The 12404-nt window shown below is 42.1% G+C and overlaps 1 protein-coding gene across 1 annotated transcript in view; it reads left to right on the forward strand.

The window, feature by feature from the left end:
- Positions 1–9018: 9018 nt before the first annotated feature.
- Positions 9019–12404, forward strand: part of LOC117354587 (oocyte zinc finger protein XlCOF6-like) — a 42098-nt gene continuing 38712 nt past the window's right edge. The window contains exons 1-2 of the mRNA XM_033932360.1: positions 9019–9201; positions 9658–9784. Of these exons, the coding sequence (XP_033788251.1) occupies positions 9178–9201; positions 9658–9784 (151 nt within the window). The 5' untranslated portion in view covers positions 9019–9177. The remainder of the gene's footprint in view (positions 9202–9657; positions 9785–12404) is intronic.

Here is a 12404-nt window from a genome sequence, read left to right on the forward strand (position 1 = left end):
TTGCTGGGGTTATGACTATTATTACTGATCCCACAACACCTCCCTCGACTTGAAAGTTGGTTTTTTATTTAATTTTTCAATTTTTGTGCTCAATAAACATCAAAAAATAGTGAACAATTAATGCAGTTGCAAAAAAAAATTTTTTAGAAAGAAACACTTAACACTTCCAACGGAGAGTCACCCATTTCACGATTTGCTTCATCAGGAGTTAGTGTTTCTATATCCTGATATACAGGTGTTGTTAAAGTCACTGTAGTATTTCTTTAATACAGGGAACTATCCCATTTGTAACGCTCTAAAAAAGACATGACATTATAAAAATAATGTTAAAAAAAACAGAAAACCTGGCACAAGACATAATGTAACTCACACAAGGTAGAAAAGGTTCAAAAAGTTTTAAAGACCAGTATATCACTTGTTACTTGCCGAATTCTGGCTTGTGTTCATAACAAGTTTGAAAAAATGGCCCCCAGCTTGTAACTAGGACGCTGACCCCCAAAAGCCAATTAAATTGAAACTCACTACATTATGGAGCTGAATGGAGATGTCATCGATGATGAATGGAATGCATATCCAATCAAAAGGTAAAACATCAGTAGGAAAAGGCAGGGCAAAGACGGCTGATTTTCACCAGTATTACTATTCAAGCCAATCAGATTGAAATTCGCTACAATGCAGAGCTCAATAGAGGTGTCATTGATGGTAAAACAATGCTTGTCCAATCAAAAGGTGAAATGTCAGTGAAGAAGACAGCTGATCTTCAGAAATGTTACTATTACTAACTAGAGAGTTGCACGGGACAGAAATCCCACCCATCCCCGCCAGGATCCTCTCCGTCCCCACCCATACCCGCCAGTCCCCTCTCCATCCCCACCCGTCCCCATAAAAAGCAGCAATTACTTCTCACAGATTCATCAATTCCACAGTTTCTTTTGTGTTTGCGCTGCTGTTTTCCTTGTGAAATCTCTGGTGGAACCCTTTTTTTGTTTTCTGTTCAGGTAATTAACTTATAAACCCCCTCTTTTACTAAGGCTGACGTGTCCATTATATTATATGGACGAACCCTGCTTCCAAAGCCTTCCATCCCCGTGGGAGTCCCGTTGGCTAAAGGGGGGTTCCTGTGGTAGTCCCATGGGCCAGAGGGGGGTCCCCGTGGGTTATGAGGGGATTCCCACGATCCCCGTTCCCATGCAGACCTCTATTACTAACCCTCGATGAAGCAAATCGTGAAACGGATGAATCTCCGGGAGCGTTGACATGACATGAGCGTTGACATTGTTGTTATATGTGTATGTTTCTGATATTGTCTCATGATACTCCTATTAGGTTTCAATTTGCTATTTCCAAGTTTACCTAATTATTGTATTTACTATATGTTTATACTTGGTTATATTACTATTGTTATGCTCTTAACAAATTGTAAGTTTTAGGTTAAACTGTACCTGCTGTACATTGCTTGGAATGAATCTCTTAATAAAGACGTTTAATAAATCCTGATAAATAAACAGAGATGGGAAATGAGCAGACCATTCGTCATAGAATAAGAATCTGGGAATAAATGTCCTGTCTGAGCAGAAGCTTCACTAAGCATTTTCTTCTTGGTTTGTGCTGTTTGCAGGATTTAGAAATGAATCTGGATCATTCCCTGGCTATAAGGGAGAAGCTTAGGGTTTCTCTCTTGCAATGCTGGTGGAAAGGAGAGAAGAACAGAAAGTGAAATTCAGGACTGGAGGGTTTTAGGTCACTTAAAGGAGGAAAGGATAAAGACTGATGACATCACAAAGGGGAGGGCGGAGCTTTTCACTGAGGGAACTGACTTCCTAGACTCCAACCTGAAGCTGGAAGAGGCAGAGCTACCATATTTTTCGCTCCATTATATGCACTTTATTTCCCCCAAAAAGTGGGTGGAAATTAGGGTGTGTCTTAGGGAGCGAATACCCAAAGCGCCCTCCCGGTTACCTATTTATAATGCGGCCGCCCTCCCTCGGATGCAGCGCTCTCAGCTGGCTGGCAGCTGACAGGGAGGCCCTGTCCCTCTTCCTCTCCTCCGCTCCCCCGCGTATGCCTTTTTTTTTTTTTTTTTTAAATTAACTTCTGTTCGTAGCCAGGCTGGCTGCCTGGTTTCCCCCGCTTCCTCCCAGAACTGCTGGCTGATGCGGCTTCCTCCCGTTCTCTAGCGGCATACCAGTTGCCTGGTCCCCAGATAGGCAACCTGGTGCGCCGCTATGCTGCAAGAGAACGGAAGAGGAGGCAGCCGCGTCAGCTGGCAGTTTTGTGAGGAAGCGGTGGGAACCAGCCAGCCTTGCCTGCAAACAGAAGTTTTAAAAAAAAGTACGCGTGGGGGGCGGCGGGGAGGAGGAAGAGGGCCAGGGTCTGCCTTTCGCCTGCCTGGGAGGTGAAGAAAAAGAGGCCGGGCCTGCCTTTTGCCCAATTAAAAATAGAGAGGGAGGAGGGGGAGGCCGGCACCTGCTTGCTGCTTGCCTAGGGGGTAGGGAGGGAGGAGGAAGAGGCCGGGGCTTTCCTGCTGCCTGCCAGGGGGGAGGGGACGGAGGAAGAGGTCTGCGTACCTATCTGCCCTGTTGTGGCCTACCACTAGACCACCAGAGGGGGGGAGACAGGGTACAGATAAGGAATTGGGGTTGGATGCAGAGCCTGGCAGGGAGAATTTATTTTTCTTGTTTCCCTCCTCTAAATTTAGGGTGGGTCTTATGGTCAGGTGTGTCTAATGGAGGAAAAAATAGTTACTACTCCTCCTACTTTCTTTTTTTTTTTTTTTTTTTTTTTTAGTTCAAAACTTTTTATTAGGAGTTTTTGAGTAATACAAAAAACATAATCAAGAATCACACTGAAATGCATCCATATTTAGTATAACAATAGAATTATCACATTATCACTGGGGAAAAAGCTGATCATGAAGCAAGAAATAGCACAACAGTGCGAGAGAAAGGAAGGGAGAGGGAAGGAAGAGGTAAGAAAGGAAGAAAACAAAATCAGAAGATGGAGTGTGGAATGGTTGATAACACACATTAATGAGCCTTTTCAAGATATTTCCAAGGCGAGGTAGGGATCTTAGAGGGAAGATGTGAAATGTAGCGCTTTTCAATGACATATTGTTCATGTTTATTATACATACACAGTGAATTCCACCAGAACGTATAGTCCAGATGTGAAGCCGATTTCCAATTCCGAAGGATATGCATAATAGCAATGGCAAACATAGTGTCTATCAGTTTTGTCGGGCAGTCTGTGTTGACAAAGCAAGGATGTTGAGAACGTAGCATAACAATGTCAAAGGAGATATCTGATTGACAGGTTGTAACAGTTTTAATTGTCTTCCAAATGCTGTCCCAGAAAGGACGAACAGCAGAACAGTGGAATAGCATGTGTTCCAAGGTCCCATCAGTGGTCTGACAATGCCAGCAGGTAGGAGTAGGTCTCAGTTTCGCCCTCCACATGCGATGAGGTGTCCAATTCGCTTGCCACATCACAAAATAAAGGGATTGAGAAACCCTGGAGGACAGTAGTGGGCGATTAGTTCTCGTCCAGTAGAGGGACCAGTTAATGTTCAAGAAGGATGATGATATCATCGATTTCCAGTGAATCATATCTTGACAGGAGAAAGTGTATTTATAGTCTCTCATAATATTATAGAACAAAGAAACCGCTTTCCCTCCGCATAGCGCCATATTGTTCCAAGTGTGGAGTGAAGACTTGGAAGAGGGAGGCGTCAGGGAGGAAAGCACAGATGATATGGTCGAAGTCAAAATCAACCACTGAGAGTAAGTATTCGCAAGGGAAGGAAACTGAGTATAGAAGGAGGCATAAGTCATTAACTTGTTATTATGTAGGAGTTGATCTACAAACCAAAGGCCTGTCTTTTGCCATTTTTTCCAAAAGAACATTTTACTATTATGTTTTAATCTGGGATTGTTCCAAATAGACATTGTGATATTACTAGATAACGGGAAGTCTGTCATGGCATCCAGACGTCGTACCGCCTGTTGAGTTGCACTCAATAAACCATATTTCTTCAAAGGGGTAGGAATAAGCATGGTACAGAAAGAATGTAAGGGAAAAGGATAACAGATATGAATTTCCAGTTCCAACCAAGGAGGTAGATCCAAGGGGAAGTGATCTCGTGTCCAATGAGCTCCATATTTAGCCAATGAAGCCAAATAATAGAGGTAGAAATCAGGTAAGTTCATACCCCCTTGTTCCTTTGAGGCATGTAATTTGGTGAGAGCAATTCGGGGTTGTTTATTATTCCAGAGAAAACGCAGTAAGTTCCTATCAATCCAAGAGAAGATCGATTGTTTACACAATGATGGTAGCATGGATAAAATATAATTAATTCGAGGCATAAGATTCATCTTGATCGAAGCCAGGCGGCCCCACCATGACAGATACAGGGGGGACCAGGTGGTCAGAGTTTGTTGAATGAGAGATTTAATCTTAGCAATATTAAGATCCATAATAAGGGAGGGATCTTTATCTATCAAAATGCCCAAATACTTGACTGGTGAGGTAGCCCAATGAAACGGAAAGTGAGCTAGATCCGTTTGGGAAATTAAATCATTCAATGGAAAAAGTTCTGATTTTTCCCAATTAACCAAGTATCCGGATAGGTATGAGTATTCTTTAATAATAGTGACAAGAGCTGGGAGAGAAGATGAGGGATTACGAATGAATAGAAGGACATCATCGGCATAGGCCGCTAATTTGATTTGTCGATGAATGGATGGGATACCTTCAATGTGAGTGGATTGCCATATGGCTAAGAGGAGGGGTTCTAAGGCGAGATTGAACAATAGTGGAGAGAGGGGACATCCCTGTCTAGAACCACGATGTAAAAAAAATTTGTTGGAAAGAGAATTATTAATCAGAATCCTAGATGCTGGACATATATATAATGTTTTAATCCAATCAATAAAATAATCACCAAAATTATACCACCGAAGAACCCGTAGTAGGAAAGGCCATTCTACTCGATCAAAGGCTTTTTCAGCATCTATGGCCAGTCCGACCACGGGTTCCGAGGATGACTTAGCAAAGGCATTAATATGGTGAAAAAGTTGCAGATTGTCTCCTATGTAGCGTTGTTGGATAAAGCCTACTTGGTCTACATGGATTAGGTCAGCAATAACATTGTTCAACCGGGTAGAAAGTATTTTAGCCAAAATTTTGTAATCCAAATTCAAAAGAGAAATTGGGCGAAAATTTTTAACCAAGGTTGGGTCTCTATCAGGTTTAGGGAACACTACAATAGTAGCTTCTGCGAAATTATATTGTTTGTCGGGAGAGGTATGAATAAAGTTATAATATTGTAAGAGGTATGGGGCTAGAAGGGCGCTAAATTTTTTATAAAATTCGTTGGTAATTCCATCTGGGCCGGGGGCTTTATTTTTCGCTATGGATGTTATAGCTGAAATGATTTCATCTACAGAGATGGGATGTTCTAGTGTAGTTTTGGCTGAAACTGTTAATTGCGGGTGACTTAACTTGTTTAAAAATGAATCAAAGTCAGGGGTAGGTGTTGGAAGATCAGAGTTGTAAAGATGAGAATAGAATAGCTCAAATTGGTCTTTGATAGATTCATCGTTGGTGACTAGTTGACCTGAGGAAGTACAGATAGATGATATGGTGAATCTTTTAGACTTCGTTTTAAGGTAATTAGCAAGTGGTTTTCCCATAGTATTGTCCCCGATATAATGCCCGGAGGCCATTACAAATAAATCTTGCCTAGCCCTGTAAGACGATAGAGAATTATATTCATATTTGAGTTTTAATAATTTATAATAAGTAGAGGGATCATGAATATGATTCGCCATATGTTGCAATTCCAGTTGTTTGATGGAGGATTCTAATTCTTTTTCTTTTTTCAAAGTGAGTTTTTTCTTCCAGGCCGAGAGTTTAATCAGTTCACCTCTCAACGTGGCCTTATACGCTTCCCATATAATTGAAGGGCATACCTCAGGGTCTTTGGTATTAATATCAAAGAATTCAACAGTAAATGCTCTAATTTTATCCATGACATCATCATCTATCAAAAGATGGTTGTTTAATCTCCACGAGGGAGGAGAGATCGATGGTACAGAGGCGAGGAGGTACAAGGAGACAGAGGCGTGATCAGTGAGATTGATAGGATGTATGGTGGTAGCAGTGAGGAGATGAGTGAGGCTAGAGGACACAAGAAAGTAATCTAATCTTGTGTAAGTGTTATGCGGAGGTGAAAAGTGAGTGAATTCTTTGCCCTTGGGGTTAAGTAATCTCCACGGATCAAGGAGAGAAAAGTTTTTTATAAGGCTATGTAATTCAAGGTATGTCTTGGATTGAGAGGGTTTGCAAGAAGAGGATCTGTCTAAGACTATATCTTGAATTTGATTGAAATCTCCTCCAATGATCAAAGATTTGGAAGAGAATTCAAGCAAAACAGATTGAATGTTTCTGAAAAATTCTGGATGATCTGAAACTGGTGCATATATATTTAGAAAGACATACTCCACAGACTGTAGTGCAACATGAGCTAGGCACCACCTGCCCTCTGCATCCGCTTTGTGTGATAATATAGTGACAGGCATGGAATTCTTAAAAAAGATAGAAACCCCATTTTGTTTTTTATTAGGGGCGGGCGAGAACACATGAGATGTATAACCTTTGATGGACAGTTTGAGAGCGGATGCAGAGGGAAGGTGTGTCTCCTGAAGGAAAATAACATCTGGATGCTTAGCAGTTAAATAATTAACCATCTTTTTGCGTTTAATTGGGTGATTAAGCCCATTGACATTGTATGTTAGGATATGGAGATCAGCCATAGCTAAAACACAATAATAAAATAGCTGCATATTCGCCATCCCTAAGCAAGGGATGTTGAATCAGATAAATATCAGACATGAGTACAGCAACACCATTCCACACAGAAGTAACAGGAGAGAGAAGGCAAGTAAGAAAATAAAAGGAGAGAAAGGAATCAGCATTCCATACACAAGGCATACTTGCAAATAAGAGCATGCACATGTGTATCATACAAATCACAACGTATGGGTGAACCTGGGTATCAAAGAGCAACCCAAGGAGCATTGAACCGCTCCACACCAACAGCAGAAATAAACATCAATTATTCCCTAGAAATAAAAAGAGCCAGGGAAAATGCAGACATCTCAGGTCATAGCATTATGAATGGAGTCCAAAAAAGATTTCAGGTCCGCTGGTTCCAAGTAAGAAGTAGTGTGGTTATTGTAGGTCACCTTCATTTTAGCTGGATATAGAAGTCCATATTTGGCCCCGAGATCTTTCAGTTGTTGACGGTAAGATAAAAACTCTTTCCGTTTCAGTGCAGTAGATTTAGCAACATCAGGGGCTATGAAAAATTTCTTACCCTGAAAGAGCAGTTGAGGATGCGTTTTCGCTGCATTTATTATTTGTAATGCATGTTGGAATCTTAATATTTTCGCCACAATGGGCCGTGGCTTGGTGAGATGCATCGAGGTGTGTGAGGGGACACGATGGGCCCGTTCTATTTCTAGCGGGACTGCAAACGACAAGCCAAGCGATTTCGGTAGAAACTCTGTTAGAAAGGAAATGGTATCTGACCCCTCCGCTGCCTCCGGTATCCCAATGATACGAATATTGCTGCGTCTGCCTCGATTCGACAGGTCTTCCAAGTCGCGCTGCAGCGTGGTCAGCAGCTTGTCATGTTTTTCCAGCAGCGTGTATTTCATAGTTAAGGAAGATGTTTGCTCTTCAAGGGCGTCTAATCGGTGTCTGGCATCAACGAACTGATCATTTAAGGCCTCAATTTTTGCTCGTACCGATTTTGTTGCATCTACCTGTTCCTGCATGATTTTCTTGAAGGAGCGCATTTCTTTAATGAGAATGTCTATTTGCGTCTCCTCGTGTTTCGCCGCCATTTTGTCAGGAGAGCCGGTTTCAGTTTTAGGCCGCTTACCGCTGGGCGGGATCGGGGTCGCGTCTCCTTTAATAAGTTTTGGCGGAGTCATGTAGGGGCTGAAGCAGGACCGAATAAAGAAATTTTAAAACCAGCGTGTTAGGGAATGGTCACAATAAACTTGTAATCTGGTGTCAGTGTGGAGGAGCTACTACTCCATGCGACTACTCTCCGTGATCGGCAGGCTCCGCCTCCTCACTCCTCCTACTTTCTATAGCAGGTTCACAGTCTAAAGTCCCTCTTTGAGGGCTGCAATCCAGTTGGGTTTTCAGGATTTCCCCAATGAACATGCATTGAAAGCAGTGCATGCACATAGATCTCATGCATATTCATTGGGGAAATCCTGAAAACCCGATTGGATTGTGGCCTTTAAGGAGGGACTTGTAGATCTTCTCAGCTGCAGGGGTCTCAAACACCAGAGAGAATCTGAACACTCAGACTGACAATCAAATCCCACAGGAGCCCCTGAGAGGAGCCAGGGCTGGGAATGGAGCTCTGGAGATGGGCAGGAGAATGGCTGGAAAGATAAGAACATAATGATCCATCAAGCCCAGTAGCCCGTTCTCACCTGGCCAAAACCCTTACAGCTGATGAGACATTGGCAGGGAATAACCAGCAGGGGTCAGTCTCCACCATCCCTTCTCTAGAGCAGAGCTTACAGGCTGACTTGGCTCTTCCCCTCCCTCCTTAAAGTCTCCTCCCCCATCCCAGGATTATTCTGACCAATAAGTGCCAGAATGAGCTATAACTCCTCCCTCCTCTCAGTGTTAGTGGACGGATCCCTTTAAACTAGTCTTCTACACCAGCTCTTTTCTGACCAATCAGCACTGAAAGGGGTGGAGCCCAGTGGAAAACACCGGGACCCGGATGCTGCAAAGGATTCCCTCCCAGTAAGACTCTTAAAGCAGCCTCAGTGGCACAGAAACTTCTCTGCATACGCCTTCGTATTCTAATGAGCTTTCCTTGTGACGCACAAAAGAGAACGCCCCGCCCCCATTTGCCATGAAGTGCCTCCTGCGCTGGGTGTCGAACATTACACGCGTCTCTGGATCAGTGTGAAGCCCCGCCTCCCTTTGTGATGTAATCAGACTGCGCCCAACAGGAAACGAACCTCAGAGCTGCAAATCTCACTTCTTGTCCTTTTGTTCCTTCTGCAAGAGACAAACCCTCATGCAGAGAAAGAGCCCCACCTTCATTTCTAATCCTGAAAACTACAAAAGCAGAGAAAAAAAATGCCTGCAGGAGCTTCTGCCCAGGTGGGAGAGTCCTCCAACTCTTTCTGTCCTGGGATGTTGCAGAGTCAGGACCCTGAGCAGAGCTGGGGCTGAGGAAAAGCACTTTGGAATCCTCCTGAGGGGAAAGAGAGAGATCAGGTGTCTCCCAGAGGGAGATTTTGGCTGTAACTGGTTTCTACTGCTATAGTCCTTCTCTGGGACTGTGAATTATGTGCCTGCAAATTATATACACAGAGAAATCTCATTCTGCCCTAATGAGAGCTCTCCTGAAATCTACAGAAGCATCTTTTTGTCATGCTCAGCCCCAGCACTGGGAGGTCTCCTGAAATAGAACACTGTTCTGGGACTCTGTGTTATGTCATTGTAAATCTTGTATACCTGACATATTTTCCTCCATCCCAAGAGCGCCAACAGTGGAAAGCCTCTTCCTGGAAGTGCTGCAGAAGATGCTGAGTATGTTTCTGATTTGTATTTCAGATGCAGGTGACATTTGAGGAGGTCGCTGTCTCTTTCTCCCAGGAGGAGTGGGAGTATTTAGATGAAGAGCAGAAGGAGCTCTACAGGGAGGTGATGAAGGAGAATTATCAGACCGTGATCTCTCTAGGTAAGAGATAAATTAACATGTTTATTAGCAGTAGTGGGCCATCATTATAAGGACAATTTTGATTTATGTTTCTCTCTTGTGATGAAAACAAATGAGACTAAGAGGCCTTGTTGTCCTGCACTTAGAGGGTTGTAACTGGGTGGCATCACTCCAAGCAGTTGTAGCCTATTGCACAGAAGGTGAGAAAAAGTTCTTTGTCAAATTATAGCAGGAAATGTTAGTAGAAGTTGCTTTAGAACAGTGGTCTCAAACTCGCAGGCCGCCAGGTACTATTTTGAGGCCCTCAGTATGTTTATCATAATCACAAAAGTAAAATAAAACATTTTCTTGACTATACGTCTCTTTAGCTATAAATTACAATATTATTATTATGACAGCCAAATGGAAAGATTTATAAACTATAGAGTTTTACCTCATGCAAAATTGTCATTTCTTTAATAACACATTAACTATTTTTTTCCTGAGGCCCTCTAAGTACCTACAAATCCAAAATGTGGCCCTGCAAAGGGTTTGGGTTTGAGACCAGTGGTTTCCAACCCTGTCCTGGAAGACCACCAGGCCAATCGGGTTTTCAGGCTAGCCCTAATGAATATGCATGAGAGCAATTTGCATATAATGGCCGTGAAAGGCATATAATGGCCGTGAAAGGCATGCAAATCTGCTCCATGCATATTCATTAGGGCTAGCCTGAAAACCCAATTGGCCTGGTGGTCCTCCAGGACAGGGTTGGGAACCACTGCTTTAGAGTATAGTTTGTGGGCTGCTCGCCCCTTTCAGAGGAGTGAAAGTAGCAAACCAATCACCCAATTAACGCTGGATTTCTGGGACAAAGTGGGGGATACACTATTAGATAACAATTGTTATTCTGGATTGATGACCATTAGACATAATCCAAAATTTGTGCTTGGGATTATGTTTAGGGAGTTTAACAGTTGGGAAGCAAAGAGGTCAAATGACTACAGACAAGGGAACTGTGAGGAAATTTGGAATTTGAGGGAACAGTATAGTCTGAAACTGCTGCTTTGTATCCTCTCTTTACAAGTGAGTAGTTATATAAAGAGTTTAAGTTCTAAGTGGTCTTTTTTTTTTTTTTTTTCAAATAATGCATTTGCAAGTTCCTCTACGGTCTTCAGTTCCAGCCAACCACCAGCCAAATTATTTGAAGGTTTATTTTTCTTTCTGGCTTTTATTCATCATCAGACCTTAATTTTTTTTAAAGTGCTTGTGCTCTATATTCTATGTTTTGTGCAAATCGATAAACTTTTCTTATACAACTTTAAAACTTTTGTACTTAGCTTTAGCTATTTGGCTGGTGGTTGGCTGGAACTGAAGACCATAGAGGTACTTAGAAATGCATTATTTGAAAAAAAGACCATTTAGAACTTAGACACTTTGAAGTTTATTATATGCCGTTGTGGATTGATGGTGTATATTACATAGACAACGTCATAAACAATATTGGGCTATTTTAATACATCAGTTATATAAAGAGTGACATGTTTAGGAAGCCACTAAAATTGAGGAAATCATGGGAAGGGAAGATGGGATAAAGGGATGAAGAAATGGACTATAAGGTATTCTAGAGAACTTATGTTACCATTTCTGAAGCTGTATCAGAGGAGAGATGGAAGATGTTGGAAGGACTACAAAGGTAATGGGGATTTTTATCATTTGAAGTGAACATGTAGTAAAGCCTGCAATTATTGGTCTTCAGTAGTTAAAACGGGTACAAGAAATTGCGAATGAAGTTCTGGAACTGAACCCATGATTTGCCTGTTGAGTGGGAAACGGGGCACAGACCGAGAAGACCAACTAAATATTGCAGGTTATTATCTTGTGGAAGCTAGAGCTGGAGAGGGAACAAGTTCCCCGTTTAGGAGGGAATGTTGAGGAAACTGCAGATCTCATGGATGGCTAAAATTGCAGCTGTGAAGCCACAGATCTAATTGAATCCTTAATTTAGGGACAGCACTATGTCTATATAAGTTTAAGGCAATTTACAATGTAAAGAGGCCATGTAGAACATAGGGAGCTTATAGTGGTCAGTTAAAATCTGCTAAACAAGACACGAATGCTCATGTCATAACAAGGGGCCTTGCTCTTTTCAGCCGGTGTTAGAGTTATACAAGATATACAATACAATATTCAGTATAATGCCATCCTTACAGTAATGCCAGTTCTTGATATAGTCAGTTGTACAGTATGAGGATGTTGTTGCGTAGATGATCCTGACGGTTTATGGTACATAAATGTTATCAGTTTTCTTCTGAATTTTAAGATGAGAAACTACGGGGATAGTATGAAGAGTGGAAACAGGTGAAGAGAAAGGAAAAGTTAAATTTAGGTTGCAGTGTGATTCCTTCCATGCATTCTCAGGGCACACAGCGAGTACAGCCTGATTCAGAGATTTTGGAGGTCTCCAAAAGTGGGTTTTGAACAGTTTTGGAGTAAGACCTAGTACCCACACCCCTAAAATCCTTAAATAACTGCTTGGATTTTTCTCCAGATTTGAATTTAAAGATATTTTTATGCCTTTATAAGCTTAGTTTTGGCAAGGTAACCACTCAGATGGACTCCCCAGGGCAGGGTACTTCAAATTCATGCCTTATTTACAGCGGAT

This window comes from Geotrypetes seraphini, chromosome 2, assembly GCF_902459505.1.
Source record: "Geotrypetes seraphini chromosome 2, aGeoSer1.1, whole genome shotgun sequence".
Lineage (NCBI taxonomy): Eukaryota > Metazoa > Chordata > Amphibia > Gymnophiona > Dermophiidae > Geotrypetes > Geotrypetes seraphini.